This window comes from Fundulus heteroclitus, chromosome 8 (genome assembly GCF_011125445.2).
Source record: "Fundulus heteroclitus isolate FHET01 chromosome 8, MU-UCD_Fhet_4.1, whole genome shotgun sequence".
In the NCBI taxonomy this organism is placed as follows: Eukaryota; Metazoa; Chordata; class Actinopteri; order Cyprinodontiformes; family Fundulidae; genus Fundulus; species Fundulus heteroclitus.
Window position 1 is genome coordinate 8,907,495 of NC_046368.1, and position 19,543 is coordinate 8,927,037.

General features: G+C 38.9%; 1 protein-coding gene across 2 annotated transcripts in view; it reads left to right on the plus strand.

The window, feature by feature from the left end:
• The window catches only part of igsf9a (immunoglobulin superfamily, member 9a), a 90,188-nt gene that overhangs the window by 26,363 nt on the left and 44,282 nt on the right, over positions 1–19,543 (plus strand). For both annotated transcript variants that reach the window (XM_036140073.1, XM_036140074.1), the window contains exons 4-7: positions 4,860–5,006; positions 8,845–8,993; positions 12,807–12,918; positions 18,004–18,145. In XM_036140073.1, the coding sequence (XP_035995966.1) occupies positions 4,860–5,006; positions 8,845–8,993; positions 12,807–12,918; positions 18,004–18,145 (550 nt within the window). The remainder of the gene's footprint in view (positions 1–4,859; positions 5,007–8,844; positions 8,994–12,806; positions 12,919–18,003; positions 18,146–19,543) is intronic.

Genomic DNA, 19,543 nt, shown 5'->3' on the forward strand with positions numbered 1-19,543 from the left:
GTTTTGCCAATGCCCTCATTGCTGAATGCCGAATATGTTTCCGAAAATATTGTAGAGGACGTTTTTGTAACCATAAGGCACTTTCATTTATTCATTTACTTTTTTAAGTTAGTTTGAAGTGTCACAAGTGAAGTGAAGGCTGTTTTTAGCTCATTGTGTAATACCACTAGCAGCAAACAATTTTGTTGTATTTTCGTTTTTTTTTATTATGGCAGGGCCACCATCGTTTTTTACAAGCGTGTCTCACAGTTACACTTTGAATTCAGGTCAATTCCCAGATGAAATGCTTGACATAAATGCAAGTTTTTAAAATAACTTCTTTAATTTCTTTTTGTGAAATGAAACGGAGGAAAAAACAGATTAATCGGATAGAGTTCATACCCAGCTCATTGGGTTCAAGGTGCCCAGGTCCTGTGGCTGGAAACCGAGCCCCAATCATCACGCTTCAAACATCACGTGTGGAAGTTGGTAGGAGGCGTTTGTGCCAACATGTTGTTAGGTTTCTAAAAACATGGAGCTGTCTATTATGGCCAATTCTTTCTACTTTTGTTTTATCTGTGGAAACATGTTGTTAGGTTTCTAAAAACATGGAGCTGTCTATTATGGCCAATTCTTTCTACTTTTGTTTTATCTGTGGAAAGGACATTGCTTGCATTGTGCTTTTTTTTTTTTTTTAAATTAAAGGAGCTATAAGTAAGGTATTTAGTGTAAAAATATTTAGTGTAAAATCAACTTAAATCATTCTCATTTGTCACCTGTTGTGGAAGTAACATTCCCTATAAACAATCGGTCCACTCTATCAATAATGTCTTTGTCACATTTTTCTCCTTTTAAACTTAAAAGTATGGTCTTCGGTCCAGAGTGTAGCCCGTTTTTAATTCCTGGTACCTGAGCCAATCATATGAGTTCCCAGGGTTCCCAAAACAGAGCGCAGCATTTGGTATTTTATTTTGGCAAAAGAGCAGCAGCATGTGTGTGAACTATGTTCCTTTTGGCCGCACAGGGCTAGGGAAACAAGCCTATATCTACGCAGCTCCTTGTGCGTGGATTTTTTTACAAAGAGACTGGAAGTTGACTGAATTTTTATCCTTAAATGCTTTTAAGTTGAAAGTGAAAGAATTTGAAACAGCCTTAATTATCTGTAATTGTTTTACTTTATGTTTTTTATGTACCTGTCATTTAATTTAATGTATCTCTTTTCAATATGTAATTTTGCTGCCTCTTACCAGGACTCCCTTGAAAAAGAGGTTTTTGATCTCAATGGGATTTTTTTCCTTGTTAAATAAAGGTTAAATAAAAAAAAAAAAAGTCCAGGTAGGTGTCCACTCGCAATCCAATTTTTATAACATCGCACCTCACCAGAAGACGTGTTAAAATGGTGGCATCATCATGCTTGAGGATTACTTTTCTTCAGATGTACCTGAGGTACATCTGAAGGAGAATGAAATGTCAAGGAGAATGAAATCATGAAAAGTTCTAAATACCAGTGAGATTTCATCCAACACCTACTCTAGCAGAGGCCTAATGTCAATTTTTTTTTTTTTTTAACATTGCAGTGAATCCAAACACAAGTCCAAGTAAAGACCGGTATTGAGACCACATGTACAAAGTGTTGCTCTTGTCTTGGTCTCTACTACAATTTTGACTGAGTCCTTTCGTGCTTTTAGGGAATGCTAGACTCATTTATTTTCTTCTCAAGACAAGTCAAGACCACAGCCGAAATTTTTTTTAATGCAACCTAATGTGAAACTCCTGGTTGCATTCAGTTGTACTGACTAAAGTCTTTCAACTTTAAACATTTTATCGAAGCCACCTTTGCTCCTACATGGCGAGGATCAGGCCATGGAAAGCAGGAGAAAACAAGAGGGCGAAATGTTTTCTGGTGCAAATGTGCAGATGTTTTTCTGACTGTGCATCACAGAGAGAAAAAAAAAGCTAACTGAGTTAAGTACTCCACCTGTCATGTCCTCGCACTCTGCCTGCAGCTAATGCTAAGGCAGTTAATGTGCAGCTTGGTATAAGCACTCTAAATTTGTTTGAACTGTTATCATTGTATGACATTTATTGGACAAGTTGCATATAGTTGAGGCTCTACATGTGGACGCCTGGGTTCACCGAAGTACTATACTGCACCTAACTGAGAATGTTAGACACAACAGTGCAACCAGCAAGTCTAGAGCCCTGCTCATCATGCTACTAAAGAGTTTATTTAAAAGTTTAATGAGAGCAATGTTTTATAAAAAATGGTTGGCAGTTGGTCTTGGTCTTGACTCATTAAATGTTAGGTCCCAGGTTATTTGGTTTTAGCAGCAACTCTTAATTCAGTCAGCCAAAGTATGATTTAATGAGAGGCATATTAAATTTTTGGAAGGGCCTAGCCAAAGTCCAGGGGTGAATCTTGACAGGAAATCTGTGGGGTCACCTGAAGAAGGCTGTAGACAAGAGATGTGCTCATGGTGTGATAGCTTTGGAGAAGATTTGTAGGAAAGTGGGCTGATATTTTAAAGTCAAGGTACAGGATGCTGGTAGACACCTACAAAAGAAGCCCGGATGCTGAAATTAAATGTTGAAATTATTCAACATAGTATTAGTCTCAGTGCTTGCACGCTTATGCAACCAGTTCCATCTTACTTTTTATTTCTTGGTTTTTTTTTAGCTGTTATTCTGTTTTAGCAATTGAATTCTCAGATTACTGGTGGAACAAAATACAGAAACTTTTGAGAGCCACTTAAAAATACTTAAAGGGTGCCGTCTATGCTTCCTTTTGATTAACTTGGGATAGGTCTATGAGCTACACCAAACATGTTCCTTACACTTTTGGCACATTCATTCTCAGATGACGAGATCTCATCTCCTCAATTCTGCTTCCTTTGAGATCATTTCAGGACGAGCTGTTTTATGGCTCTGTCTCTGTTATGTAATTAAGCTGTTGCTGGTCGTGTCTTCCCCTCAAATCAATGTTCACACTTACACTTTATTCATGTGAAAATGGCTGCAACCAGGGTCAAAAATGTGATGTTGTTCCACTGTGCATCTAAGTCAGATCCAGAAGCAGAAGAAGTGGAGCCTCCTGGACAACCAGGAAAGATGCGGCAAGTGTTTTCTGAACGGTACATTTCTAAATGGACACAGGGCTGTCAGTAGCCTATTGTTAGCATTAGCTTGTCCTAAATGACATGTCATGTTCGTGCTGAACAGCAATTGTGCAGCGCATATAGGAGTAAAACCAGCTGATGGAGTGGGCGCAGCTCGGCTCGGGTGGTTGGGTGAGGGGCAGTACCTGCCAAACGTGATGTGATAATTGTGAGGTTTTTCAAACTGCTTATTTTCCAGTCATCAACAGAACATTTACTTATTGCCAAAGAACTGCTGGGTGTATGTTTGTTTTAGTAATTGGAACACTTCTAGACGCAGTGGAGACCCAAATGCAAGAACAAAACGTGCTAAAAGGTGAATTTTGCATGATAGGACCCCTTTAACTTAGGGTGCCAAGAGATCCCTGATTTCCAGGGACAGTCCCCGTTTTGGATGACCTGTTCTCCGGCAAAAGATGTCCCTGGAGATATTTTTGATTTCATCTTTTTATGATGGAGGAAAAAAAGTAGAATGCACCAACAGCTATTTACCCGGTCCTGCCACTGTCGAGGCATAGTAGAAGAACTGAGCGCACCTCCCTCTGCCCTGTCAGCGTTGGAGGTGAGGGGGAGGCGAGACGTCCCCGTTACTCATTTGAGAAATCTGCTCACCTCACTTTGACTATAGCATTAGATAAACTGCGGTGTAATGGTCTGAGTTAGTATGAAATGGTGAAGGGATGAGTAACTCGGAGTCCTGGGATCCATACAAATGCTGCCGTAGTTTCACAATTTATTTAGAAAGTAATGAGGGTGAATTTTATGTGCACCGCATAACTGCTCTGCTTCTCACGTCACTCCTCTTTCCTCCCCATCCCTCTTTTCCATTTTCCCTCATTGAATTCGGCAACGTTCAGGCTGCAATTGTGCCTGAGCAGAACCGCTCCTACCCAGTGCCGTAGTGACCTATATCACACGTAGACAGGAGAGATAAAGACGGGGAAAAAAAACTAGAGGGGGTCAAAGGGTAGGATTTTGAAACGAGCTAATCCCCCCGAGTCTATGCTGATGTGTGTAGTGCTCCACTTTCGCTCCCACTTCTGTTTCCCCCCCGTGGATTTAGTCCCCTTTGGCGGCCAGGAAAAATAAACAGGGTGTGTTATCTCTGGAAGCATACCTGACTCCAACTTCCTGGATCTTTTTTCACTGTGAGCCCAGTCCCTCGCTGTCAGGCTCACTCCCCTTCAGTGAATCTGTTAATAATTACCATTAAAACAGTGGCTTCCCTGTGGTTCAGACCCACACCGCACTCCGTTTGATGCTATCACATTTTACTGTATTTCCGAGAAGGCGCAGAGATGTTTCCATGCTCTTTAACTCTGTTTTCTTTTGAGTTTTTTTTCCTGTTGGGTCTGCCTGTTAAGGTGTGAAATCTACATGGACAGTTAGTCTGCAGCCTCGGCAAGATAAAGGCTGGATGTTACAAGCGGCACTGGCTCGAGGGAGCCGTCACCTGGCAACCAGGAGATCCGATTTCCAAATTTGTGCGCGCATGTGTGCAGCGTTCACTGTGCGTCTGTGTGTGTGTGTGTGTGTGTGTGTGTGTGCGTGCGCTTCTTCAGGTAGCACCGCAAGACCTCTTTTGTTTTCTCCACAGACGAAGTGTCACAGACGAAAAGTTTCAAGCACCTCTGACCTGAAAGATGACGAGTGAAGTCTGCCCCAGGCGGACGGTTTATGGCGCCTTCGTTCCATCTTCCCCTTACCTCTGCTCTGTTTTTGCAGGGCGGGCATCTCTGGCGAGCGCCAGCGCCCTGAGGTTGGAGCGCCTGCAGCTGGCTGACCAGGGCTTGTATGACTGTCGAATACTCCTGCTGGACAAACCCGCAGATGAAGTGCAGAGCAGCAACTGGACTCTGCTTTCTGTGACTGGTGAGCTACGCCGCACTGGATCATTGTTCGGAAAGCAATCCGCCTTCGTAACACATCTAAGTGACTCTAAAGGAGGAATTCTTCACCGCTCCACTGACTGATGACGTCACATAAAACAGAGGAATCAGGAGATTATTACTATTATTATTATTATTATTATTATTTTTTTATTTCTCAGGAATTATTTGAAATTAGCAGTATAATAGACACTTCAACTAAAGATTTGTGTTTGAAAAATCAGCAAGAGATGGAATCAAGAGTGACATTTCTTAAGCAGAAGAGACACACAATCATACAAATGAAGATCATCTGCTAATTAGTCTACACATTAAATTTCAATTGTAGAACGGACATTAAAAAATAATTTGTCTGATTGCTAACTTTACAATTACTAACAAGACATTAGTTTTTACCCCTTGGTATATTGAATTACACGTTACTGTTATTGTTAATGTTACTAACACATTTGGAGACTCATATAGTGTCTCCTGGAGTATTGCCTTAGCAAACTTAAATTCCTGTTTTAGGTTTCCTGTATGTTGCAAGGTTTCTGTACTCTTGCATAAAGGGGATATAACTTATAAATATGCAGCACATGATACGGTCTTTGTTACAATGCAGCATTTTCGTGTCTTTTTTCTTCTGGCAAAACATAAATAATAATTGAGCTGGTTTGAGGTTTACAATTGAAATGTGTTTTAAATGAGCATACTACCAAACCCCTTCACATTACGAAGCTAGTCAAGTTGGGAAATTGCATCATGTTGCAGACGTCATGGCTAATTCAGTCAGAAGCCAAACAGTTCTGACCCTCACTGTGCTGATCAATGGGCAACAAAACAAGAAAAAACAGATTAGAGAGCAATTTATCCAGAATTCAAATAAAAACCTAAACTCTTGTTACACTTAGCAGGATTAAACGGAGGCCTCAAGCAATTGCTTGTATAAAATAGCCCAATAATTCTTTTAGTTTATTTTTTTTTTAAATGATTATTGAGTAATGATTTAAGGCAAAACATTTCTAGCCTCGTGAGACCATCCTGATCTCGCGAGCTTTCAAGGTTTCACTCGCAGATCAGTCTGGATACTCTCCGTTGAAGAAAATTTGGAGCCGTTCACCAAACGAACGTCCAATCAGCGTTGGCTTTGAGGCGGGTTGAGGTGTGACGCAACGGGAAGCGCGACAGTTCAGTCTAAACAACATGGCGGCTTCAGCCGATGAAACTAGCGCGGAATTACAGAGTATTTCTTTGCTGAGCTAACGAGCCTTTACCTGCAGCAGCAAGAGTAGCTTGGCTTGTGGTTGTGTTTTCGTCGTCGCTCTGTTACGAGCGACGACGAATCTGATTGGTTTATTTGGCCCGTCTATCACCAACATAGGCCAATCAGCTAACCAGTATTTTCGCCCCTTCCCAAAATTACTTCAACGGAAGGTTTCCAGATGGATATGCGGAGCAAATCTATCTGGCGGAGTCAGGTAAAAACATTTCCCCACAAAATATAAACTGAGTTTTTCTTCTTCTGATGGGTGCTGCTCTGCTCGTCTTCACAAGTACATTGTTTTGATCCAATTTCACCATTTTATTTTTTATTTTTTAAACACATCAAAGTCCAAATTTTATTTATTTATAACTTAGAAATTCAGAAGAATGTTTTATAGCCTCATTAGGTGGTTTCTGCTTTTAAAATGGGAATCTTCCATAATGTCTCCACTTATCTTGTATTTATTTTGCTCTCCAAAGCATCGTATCTTGACAGATGCTATAAAATTTCAAAAATTCAAACGAAAACACGTCTTTAAACTTCCAACTTCTCCCAACCGCTGCTTAAAGAAGTTTGACGTGCGCAAAGTTACTCTCTGGATCAGTTTGTATGGATAACTTTAATAACCGCTGGCTTTACACTCAGAGTTTTGAGGTAAAATAATGGGCAACCGCTGTAGAGCTATGCCTGTTGATGGATTTAAATATTAAATCTGGGTATGAAATATAGATCATTATCTTTTTTTGTGTGTGTGTGTGTGTGTATGTGCTTTGAAGTTTATCTGTGTTTTGGAAACCCTTTCGCTATCATTTCACACACAAGTGAAAAGAAGAAATTATCAGCACGCCTCAGATCAAAGTGAAGCGAGGCGGTCTCTGTGAGCCGGTCCGTGTGAGATTCGGGTGAGAGATGGGAATGATAATACATTTTGAGTCTGCACTCCGAGCCCTCTGTGACATACCCCGCAGGTATGATCTTCACCTGCGTTTGGCTCTTTTCCTCAACAAATAAGATCGCCGGTGCCCTTCAAAGCAAAACAAAAGAACTGAGTGTGTCTCTAAACACAAATATTTGTGTATTTATGATGCAAGACAGTAATGATTCACAGGTATGAAAAAGAGAGAGACTTGTATTTATGTCTGAGTTGTTGTCCGACTTTGTCTTTAAAGCCTGATACCAGCAATACTACTACTACTACTACTTATTTATTGAGCACTTTAAAACAACATCAACTTCGATAAAGTGCTGTACAGACAATAAGCAATAAACATTTAATAGGCTTTTTTTTTTTTTTTTTTTTTTTTACTGGATTCTATTAAACCTTTTTGTATCACAATTAATACACTGGGCATTTACATACAGAGTCCTGAAAGAAGAAGTTGCCCGTTAGAGATTTGGTTTACAACACCTATATATTTTAAATCTTAATTTTCTATTTAATATCAGACAAAACTAACCTGAAAAAAACACATCAAGCTGTTTAGTTTTAAAATGAGGTTTTTGTTATTAAATTATTGCTATTAAAGGGAAATTAAGCTACCCAAACCAAATTGTCTCAATGTGAAAAAACAAAACAAACTGTTTTGACTGCAAAGTTTTATTTTATTAGCCAAATCTATGCTTGAGTACTGCCAGACTTTTAGGATTGCAAAATCCCTCAAAGAGCTCCTGTCTGGGAACATGAAGTGGGATAGTAGATCCTAAAAATTAACACGTTATTTCCTGATCTATAGAAAGTCAAGAAAGACGAGAATTGAATGTCTAACTTCATAACAATAAATCAGCTGTACTTCTATGGAAAATACCAAACACTGATAAACTTTTCTCTGCCAAGGTTAATGAATTCAACAATTGAAGTCGCATTTTATGTTATACTGTTATTCCAGTCCTAAATAAATAGTTTTCTCACACCGATTTCTCCAGACCAAAGGATGTACAAAAATAAAAAGAACCTAATATCCATCCATTCATTTCCTAACACGTCTATCTTGTGGGCGAGAGGCGGGGTACACCCTGGACAGGTCGCCAGTCTATCACAGGGCAACCAGAACCTAATATAATCAGTGTAAATCTATGGGGTTTTAAATGAAGTAAGTTAAATTATATCAATTCTAAATTGAATAAATTAATAAATAATAATCATACGGGAATCATGCAATAAATATACATAAGGCAATTTACAAGTAGTGCATTTAATAAACGCATGTGTTCATAATAATAATCAAACATTAATAATGCAATAATTATAAATAGCCCAATTTAAAATCAATTAATGTGTCCATAACTATGTACACATCTCAATAAGTTAACAAAACATTTGCAAACAAATTGATGTCAGAATTTTTTTAATTAAAATTTTCTTTTGTAATGATATGCACCTATTTCAGTATTTATTAATTATTTGAATGATTTCAAATAATATGTTTAACAGGTGGAATGATGAAAAGATAATCAGTCTTATTTACTTCCTCTACCAGTGGTCATAGTGTTATGTCGCTATTTTGAATCTGCTGGATAATCCCTTTATTATCATCTTGTGCAAAAAGGAATCTGACATTTTTGTCTTTTTTTGCAGCCCCGCCCACCTTTACTAAAGCCCCGCCCCCTGCTGTCCAGGCCCTGGTGGGAAGCCGCTTGACTCTTGAATGCGTTGCTGATGGCAACCCTACCCCAACCATCACCTGGCTCAAAGATGGCAGCGTCATCCCCAGCACAAACTATCAGGTACACAACAGTGTAAAACAACGGGTTACTGAACTCTCCCAAGTTTTTGATGGACTAAATATTAATTACAGAAAATGAAGGAAAGAAAAAACTCTTTTTATATGTATTCTCAAATTGTGCTATGAGAAGTTTTAGTTACTTTAATGTTTTATAAGAGGATTCTGCTGTGCAGTGGCGCAGTTGGTAGCACTGCTGCCTTGCAGTATGGAGGGCCTATAGGTTCAAATCGCAGCCTGGAGGCTTTCTGCATGGAGTCTGCATGTTCTCCCTGTGCATGCATGGGTTTGCTCCAGAAACTCCGGCTTCCCCCCCCCCCCCCCCACAGTCTAAAAGTTGATTGGTCTCTCCAAATTGCCCCTAGGATGGTGCATGGTTGTTAGTCCTGTATGTTACCAGGTTGCTGTCTGATATTTTTCTCTGACCATGTGTCCAGGTTGTAACCTGCCTCACACACAGTGACCGCTGGTGTAGTTGTTAGATGGACTTATTGCACAGCATCGTTTTGAAGTGAAGGCAGAAAGATATGCTTTTTCTAATTGTTTTACATTTTGACTGTCTTCTCTCAGAAACCCCTAAATAGAATCCACTGCAGCCAATTATCTTCAAAAGCAACTTATTTAGTCAGTAGAGTCCACCTTCTCCTGATCTAACACAGGGACACATTTTGAAGAAGGAGCTCTGGCCAGATGAGAGCAAAATTGAATTTTCCAGCTATGTGCAAAATGCTACGTGTAGTTAAAAAAAAACTAATACTGCACACTTCCTGGAAACACACCATCCTCAGGGTGGAACCTGGTGGTGGTAGAAACATGCTGTGAGGAGGCGTTTCTTCATCGAGAAGGATGCTGGGTTGATTTAATGGGAAGATGAATAAAGCCAAATACAGGACAGTCCTGGAAGAAAACAGTTATAAAAAAGCCTTGAGACTGGTCCAAGGTGGAAGTCCAGGACTCAAAACGTGCAGTCAGAACTCCTTCATGTGTTAAAATGGTCTAGTCAAAGTCCAGACATGAATCCGATTAAAAATCTATGTTCACAGCCCCACTCTGTGTGATCTATCAGAGCTTAGGTTGTTTAAGAAGAATGGGTGAACATTTTAGTCTCTAGATGTGCAAAGCTGGTAGAGACACATTCCAAAAGATCCAGCCATCCTCTACATCCACTTATCTGTGGAGGGTTGTGGGGGTGCTGGTGCCTATCTCCAGCGGTCATTGGGGCGAGAGGCAGGGTACACCCTGGACATGTCCCCAATCCATCACAGATACCAAATGTTCTGCAGCTATATGGTTCAAAGGACTGACACTAGGGGTCCTGAATAGAAATGCACCTTATGCCACTGTCCTCCTCTGTCCATGTCCATGCCAAACTTTCTCTATTCTCTGTTTGGGATTTGTGAAATCTTTTGCAAAGCCTCATATTTCTGCTGATCTGGGAACGTCTTGGGATTCTTGTGAATGAGAGTGTTGCTGGGGGGACTAACGTGTAGATGGATGCATACTGTAGAAGGTTTCACTCACTAGGTACTAAACATAACTTTTCTTCTCACTTCTGAATATACTGTGAATTTGATTGGACAGAAGACACTTTATTGTTGGACATAAGTTGTCCGTTCACGTGCTTTTAAGTGGCCGCAGATTCATTGGAGCACGCTTTTTATAAGTTGCTGCTGCACGTTGAACTCTGAAGGACAGTCAGCACTTCAACTCACAGTGAATTTCAATGTCAGAAGTTAAAGTGGAGTTTTCAGGGTCTGAGTTCTGGAGAGTTGCCTCTGCAAAAATCAGATTAAAGCTCCACAGTACTGCAGCAATCTCCTCTTTCAGTCCAGTTCAAGTTTGGGAGCAGCATTTGTCTTTTTTAATTCAACTTTTTCACTTCAATGCATCATGTAATAGAACAGAAATGTTTGAGTAAATGAAAAACTGTGAATATACATGGTATAATTTAAAAATATTATTTTTTTTCCTGGTGTTTTTTATTTTATTTGAAGAATTTTGTCTCTGTTGGAACAAAACCTCCACAATAAATTTATCATACAGTCATTCCAGCCATAACTGGAGTACGGCAATACCGACTGATGATGCATTCAAAATGAAAAGCATCACCATGTAACTTTTAGCCACTAGAGGCGCTAGACCGTTAACCTTGAGGTTAAGTACTCATGAGGTGCCATATAATTGTATTTATTTCAACAAACTAAAAATAAATGTATTTATTTAGGAAATACACATGATAATACATTTTAAATGCTTCAATACTTTTACATGCACTGTAATTATTATTATTAGCTTAGTACGATGAAGTGGTAAACATCATAAACTTTTTACCTGTTTATTTTTATTTTCCCCTCAAAAATTATTAATTTTTTACATTCTACAGATATTGCAAAACAAATACTTTGTTATTTTTTTCATCATTAATATTTCTGTTTTAATGTGGTTACTTTTCAGTGGTGCTTTTAGATTTGCACATGCACATAATGTATTCATAAAATACAAACAAAATTAAAAATCGTTTTTTTTCTTCAGCAACTAAAAAAGGAAAAAGAATGGGGAAAAAAAACTGTAAAAAAAAAAAGAAAAAAAAAAAAGATGTGCGTTCACATTAAACGCAAATGTGTCAGGCTGAGCGACAGATTTACATGATGTCCCTATGTACAGGGGCATATATATATATATATATATATATATATATATATATATATATATATATATATATATATATATATATATATATATGCTGTCAATTCTGACTGTGATAATGGTACCTTAATGGTAAAAACTTTTTTTAAAACTATTGTGTCCTTTAGTGTTTGATCCCGACCTCCTACAAGCAGTCTAAAGCTGTTCAAACACTGTATATTTACAGAAAATGGCAATGTTCTCACCTTGTTTTTCCCATGTTGAAGAGTGGCTAATAGAAACTGGTATTTGTATGCCTTGTAAGATTATTCATAGCCATTTACAGTTCAGTGTATTTTATCACATTATGCTTATTTCATGCCACAAGCTGAGTGGGGGACATGATAACCAAGTGGAAGAATGTTCTCTGAGATGAAACCAAAGCTAAACTTATTATGGCCACATGCAGAACAGCATCTGTGGAGGAAAACCAACATTACTATTCTCCCTGAACACACATGGTGGTGGCAGCATCATGCTGCCGATCATTATCCTTCAAAGTTATGCAATACTTGCTATCATGCTGTCAGATAACATCAACTAATTAAAAGTTCCTCAACACTTAGAACCGAAGACCGTTACTTTTTTATTTAATTTATAGGAATTCATTGTAATGCCATAACTTGTGGCACTAGAGATTTTCCTGAAACACATTCCTGAACATGGGGATTTGATCCTCTAGAAATGAGTGCATTCAAGTGAATGTTCGGGGTTTTCTCTTAGTGTGAGATTATGCTGCTGCACTAAAAGATGGGTTTATTTTAAGGCGTTTCTCTCTAAGGAGCTCTATATTACTGGAGCATAATTATTGAAAGCCGGAGTGAACGATCTTATTCCTTCTGCCGGATGTGTGTCTATTTGATCTACATAAAATAAATTCAATGGTTACCAGAATCTTGGCATTCTTGGACAAAGAATGCAATGAAATGAAGGATTTATTGGCGCTGCAGCCGCTGGCAGAAGGAACCCTCCACTGGAATAGAGAACGACGGCTTCCACTAAACATCAGCGAGGTTTTGGCTCGCAGTGCAGACTGTTGCATATTTAATGTGCGTAACTTTTTTCAAGCACCTCTCATGTGAAATCATCTTTGAGTGAAATCTGAGCTTCTCTGTCTGCCCGTGTTCACCAGGGAGGAGCCTTATCTCTGGCGGCGGTGACCACACAATCAGCGGGACTGTACGCCTGCCACGCCTCCAACTCCGAGGGAAACGTGAGCCGCGTGACAAAAGTGAAGATCAAAGGTCAGCTGTTGCCTGTCTGTCTTTTTCCTGAGATGTCTCTGTGCCCGAAGACGCTCCGATTTACATCTCTCTTTCTCCTGCTTGCATCAGACAAAGCCGTTGTAATAAAACCCAAACTCAAGTCCCCCTGATTTTATTTCACAGAAACCAACTGGGGAAAAGAAAACAACCCTAATATGAAAAAAGGACCTTGCAATTTTCATTTTTGTAAAATCAAATGATTATTTTTTCCCCCCCTCAAATCATGACTGGCTGTCAGGGGAATATTAAAATGAGTCGTTCTTGAGGACAAAAGCGTGAAGAATATGCAAATATGCATCTGTGCATCATTGGATTACACCGACACAGCTCTGCATAACAAACAGTGGAATTTATTTCTGACTTTCTCCTGTACACCTACTCCAACTCCTACTGCAGATTTCTTTCCTCAGGAGAACCAGGACTCATCTGCTCTGCAGCGCGCTGCATGGGGGAGATATTTATATACATTTTTTTTTTTTAATATTTAAGCACGTGGTCTCATCCGGTTTTAACTTAATTTTGAACTGTCACTGTCGGAGCGGTCAAATTACAACTACTAATCCCCACGAGCCCTCAGAAATCACTTTATCTGAGCTTTGGCAATGGTTTTCTGCAGCGTTCCCACACGGGTGGATTAATCCCGATTAATATCTGATCTACATGGAGTCTTTCTAAAAGCCTTTAGAAACCTCTAAACTGTTACTTATGTGCAGGTCCATCACGGATGTTGGATTATGAGCCTGATGTGTGATGACTGGCGCAGAGATTAGGCCGTTGTGTATATATAAAGCTGGTGGAGTGACAGGCTGCGCTTTATTAGCCTTTTGCAAGTAGCTTTCATGTTAGCGCTGCAGATAAACGGGACATCATGACAGTCCTCCGTATTTGCCACGAGTGAATAGTTTTCAAGGCAAATATTAAACCTACTCTTCTTCTTGATCTTGGAGGTGTTTGTGTTTTAGTCTTCATTAAACTTGCTTCCAGTGTATTTAGTTTTTACCCGGCATTGAGCTGTTTTGCTCATTATTTCTCACATTTAGACGCGCCGCTTCATCTCACAGTCATCTACATGCACAAATTAAGCATATTGTGTAAAATATTCGCTGCTGATCTCTTGTCATTTCTGCACACGGTTATTCTAAGTGGTTCACGGATGAAGAATAAAAACAATATATTTAAGCAGTTGAACGCCTTAAATGAAGTAATATGTGTTTTTCAAGCTGATAAAAAAAAATGTGAAGACACCCTCCTATCCTCTTTTTGAAAGAAATACATTTAATGAGACGTTTGTTTTTCAGCAATCTACCAGCATCTCAGTAAGGTGAAGATCTGGGCTTTGACTCCATCACTGACTGTCAATTCTTTTTTCTGAGCCAGTCCTTGGTAGATTTACTGATATGTTGTGCATCATTAGTTATGTTTACGTTCACGAAATTTCACGATCAGATTAAATTGCATTTGGATTAAATAATTGGATTGTACCGTTTATATGAGTAATCAATTAATCCGATCATAATGTGTGTTTATATGCACCTGGCTTTATTCAGAATAGAATCAGTGTGACATGCACAGTTATCTAATTTCCCTAAAAAAATAATAAAAAAAAATAACACAGAAGAATAACTACTTCCGTCTTTGCTGAACAACAAAAATTAGTAATCAAAGCAGTATTATACGAGTTTTTGTCTTCTGTGCATCCAGGCTGGACTTTCATGAGGTTCTTATTACGGTTGAAACGTCACTGAGAAAGCGACAATTTTGCTTCCCAACGTATTTCCTCCATTCACCAACGTGGAAATGCGTCAAGTTTACGTCGGGCGCACATGCTCAGTTTGCCACATTTGGAATAACTTTATCCTGACAAGCGTTTATATGCATGTTGATCAGCTTATCAATCGGCATACACCACCCCTCTCATTTGGATTACACTGTCATTCTGATTGAGAATAACCCGATCATCATATTCCAATTGGCTTGTTTATGTGACACATTTTTATTCCGATCGACCCTTTATTCGGATTACTTTTGTTCATGTAAATATAGCTATTGTCTTGTTGCAGGCCCCAGTCCTTCTTCAGCTTGAATTTCTTTAGGCAGAATGATAACAATATTCCTGAAGCACCCTCTGTAGAAACCATGGTGACTTCTATGAAAGCTTCTCCAAACCATGAGGCTTCCACCTCCATGCTTCACAGTTTATATGAGGCTCTTTTCCTGGAATGCTGTTTCTGGTTTTTGGCAGACGTTTCCTACTTTCTGGTGATCAAAGGATTCTTCTTAGAACCCCATGTTGAAAGAAAACTGTTGCAGAAGTCCTGCTTATGGGTTTTCTGGCGAACTTCAGCCTGATCTTCATGTTTATCTTTGAGAAAAAAGGTTTCCTGTTTGTAGACCTCCCTTAAAGGTTCAATTTATTCAGTCTTTTTTGATTGCAGAGGTATACAGCTTAATTTGAACAGTAGCTGTAGGTTCCTGATGAAATGTTACAGTTTTAGGAGACTTTTTTAGCATCTTGTAGTCTTCCTTCAAGGTGAAACCTGTTTGGATGGCCAGACCTTGGCATGTTATTTGGAACGTCCTCCAATTTTAGACCATTTAGGCCTAAAATTGGAGTTTTAGGCCTAAATGAAAAAATTTTAGACCAATTTTAGACCATAGGCTGGACTAATTTCCAGTTCCTTTTAATTAAGACCTTTTGAAATCCCTTACCAGACTCATAGGCTGCTACAATCCTTTTGCTAAAGTACCCTGAAAGCTCTTTTGATCTCACCATTTTAAGTTAGAATAAATGTGGTGTGTCTTAATTTTTGCTAAACAAACAAATGCATTTCTTTTTAATTACAACCTCTTTTATGTGAACTATTTACATGTATGTTAAATATCTATAAGTCCAACTGTGTAAGGGGGGGGGGGAACCTGCAGGGTGTCATAGGGTGTCCTATTTTTCTTACATGATAGTTCTTCCCAATAAACATATAAAAGTGGAGCTGCCGTTGCTGAAAAGAACTGATTTACAAGCTGCCAAATTCGTCATGTTTGTTCCCAGATCTGTCATATTTCTGAGTAATTCTCCTCCGTTGGAAAATGTCCACATGGATGAAACAGTCTTTAAACCTCAGCTCGAGAACTTTTTTAGCCACTAAACTTTTTACCCCAACACCACAGTCAGCTTAGGATGCCAGAAACACGACAAACCCAAAACAAAACCCTCACAGTAAGCACACAAACAGAAAATAATTCCTGTCATGTTGCAGCTGTCTGCTTTCTGTCATTGTTTGGCCCCATCCCGTTTTTTTTTTCTTTCTTTTTTTCAAATAATCAGTTCCCATAGGTGTCATGGTTTGATTTTCTCCTTGTCTTTGAGTATTTTCCAGCCCGTGAGACTGCTCGCTCTTTCTTTATTAGTTTCCCCACCGCCTTGTTTTTCTTAGTCTCTTGTCTATATAGAGAGCAGTCCAACATCTTCCCTCTGTCAGGTGTCAGCTCGTCGTCAAACCTCGCTCAGACCCTCCAGCTTTTTTCAACTCCACCTGCTTTATTTGCTCTTTTTCTTGTTTTTTTGCCCAAGTCTACAGATGCACTTTCTTCCTAATAGGTTTCTTTGTTTTACTATTTAAAACACTTAAATGTTTCAGGTCATCAAGGAAATTTTTAAAATAGACTAAAATATGCTGAAAAATACAAAAAAATTGTTTTCAAATGATGATTTCATTAATAAAAGGGGAGAAAGCTCTTCAAATGGACCTGGCTCCATGTGGAAAAGTAATTGTCCCCTAATTCTGTCAACTGGTTGGAGGAATCAACTGGCATCAAGCAGAAAACATGTTTTTACCACGCACTCTTATTAATCTTATTCTCATCTGGCCAGTTTCAGTGTTTCAGTGTCAGTCCAGTTTAGTAAACTCCACCCTTGTGATTGTAGGACAAAGATAAGTTTGGCATGGAGATGGCTTCCCATGGTTCTTACTGAGACTTAACGAACCCAAGAGGTTGTAACAATGACGTTTGAAGACTTTTATTTCCTCTCTTCCTCCTCACTGTTGGTGAAAACATAAAGTTTGTTCCTCATCAAGCCTAATTTGACACAATGCTCTCACTGATGGAAGGAGGTTTTGGCTTCAAATCTCACGATACATGGCCTTGTTCATTCTTCCCTTAATACGGATCAGTGGTCCTGTCCCCTCGGCAGAAAATCAGCCCCGACGCATGATGTTCCCACCCCCATACTTCACAGTAGCTATGGTGTTCTTGGGATGCAACTCAGCATTATCTTCTCATGATCTTTTTGACCCCACGGGATGAGATCTTGCGTGGAGCCCCCAGATCGAGGGAGATCATCAATGGTCTTTTATGTCTTTCATTTCCTTATAATTGCTCCCACAGTTTATTTATTCTCACCAACCTGATGCCTATTATACAGTCACTCCTCCCATTCTGGTCCAGGCCTACAATTTTCGTCTTGATGTCCTTGGACAGATCTTTGGTCTTGGTCTTGGCCGTGGTTGAGTTTAGAGTCTGACTGCTTGACGTCAGGTGTCATTAATACAGGTAATGAGTGGAGGACAGAAGAGCTTCTTTATGAAGATGTTACAAGTCTGTGAGGACCAGACCAATCACTTATTTACCACCATAATTTACAAATATGTACGTGATATCCTGTTTTTTTTTCTTTCTCATTTTGTCTCTCATAGTTGACGTGTACCTATGATGAAGATTACAGACCTGACTCATCTTTCTAAGTTGGCAAATTTGCAGTGGCTGACTAAATACTTTTTGAACCACCGTGTATATATATATTTATACATTCAATATGTTTAGATTTGCTTTTTCGTTTTGTTCAAAATAAAAAATCTTAATGTACACCTTGAGTGAAATTCACAGAGGCGATCGTCTTGGACCATTCTCACACATTTCATATCAATCAGTTTTCTTTATGGTGAAACGAGGAAGTTTTTAAAAAGCTCAAAATTAGTTTTTCTTTTTTTCTTTCTTTTTTTTTTTTAGAAATAAAATCAATTAAAGAAGAAATTAAATGGTCCAAACCTGTCACTTGCTTCTGTTTAGGTCCACCTGTCATCATTGTGCCTCCGGAAAACACAACCCTCAACATGTCCCAGAATGCACTGCTCCAGTGCCAGGCAGTGGCCGACCCTCCTAACATGACCTACGTGTGGCAGAAAGGCAGCGAAAACGTTCATCATATAGAGTAAGTGGAGTATTTAACTGAGCATGCATTTGGTTGTATTCTTTATTTAAAAGTAAAATTATAAAGTGTAAGCCTGAATTTTTATTTACTACTACAGTGGCCTGAAGTAGTATTCACTTCCCATGGCAGTTTGGTTGCCTCACAACCTGGAATAAAATGGATTGTTTGAGAGTTTTCACCATTTCATTTACAAAACATGCCTACAACTTTGAAAATGCATTACTCTGTTTTATTGTGAAGTGGACTAAAAGAACAAAATAACAGAAAACTTCAGCATGCATAACTGTTCTCCTCTACAGTTTTTGTGGTAATAAAATGTATTCGTTGAGACTACATTTTATATTTACTCAGGTTGTCTTTGTGTGATATTAACATTTCTGATGGTGTGTGACAGGAACACAGAAATAGCAGAAATCTGTAAGAAGGCTAATACTGTTCCACTGCCCTGTATATCACAAAAAACTGTCAATTATGAATATAATAACTGGGCTTGATTCTAGGAGATTTATGAAGTTTTTGACAATGACGTGCATTTGTAATTTAAACTCCAAGTAATTGTTTTTAAGGTTTTCTGGTCTGTCTCCATACATCTGCTTGGGGTGACGTCAACATTCTCGGCTCAGTTGCTTTGGGGATTTCATTTCAGAGCAGAAAAAGCAAATAAATGCACAGCAAAACCTAAATTTGTCTGTTGGAAATATTTAACTGGCATACAGAGGATCTCAGTCTGGGTGCGAATAGATTATGATTACCAGAGTTTGTCATCCAGCAGGCGGCCGCGCTCCTTTCTGAATACGGTGCTGAGGAGAAGGTCAGACGAGCAGATGGGGGAGGACTAATTTCCATTAGGTCTCCTCGTTAGCATTTCTCCATTGAACGCACCACGACTCATTACAGTTGGGCTCAGGTTAATACTCTACACGATTTTAATGAGGGGAGAAATTCAGAGGGGCATTTGAAGTTGATGTGCAAGAAATGGCTAGTAATCGACGAGTTTAAAAACATGAAGCTGATTTAATTATCTGTTTCTAATTCTGGGTAATTAACTCTTTTGGATGTTCGTTTGAAAAAAAAAAAAAAGTGCCTCACTGGAAAATCCAGTTTTACTCTAATTTTCATCTGGTTAAATGCGGTCTTTGCACTTTTTACATCTTATTAAGTTTGGAGTGAGTTTAATTTTGGAAGATAAAGTGGAGACCTCAGTTTTTTATGACGACAAACAAGGGAAAGAAAGGATGGAAAACAGCAAAACAGGTGAAAAAAGGGAAGGTGAGAAGGAACGGTAAAAAAGTTTTAATAACAGAATAAAAGGAAGAACAGATGAGAATAAATAAGAAAAGAAAGCCAGAATGGAAGGTAAGTCTGACATAAACAAAGGACTGAAGGACAGAAATAGGG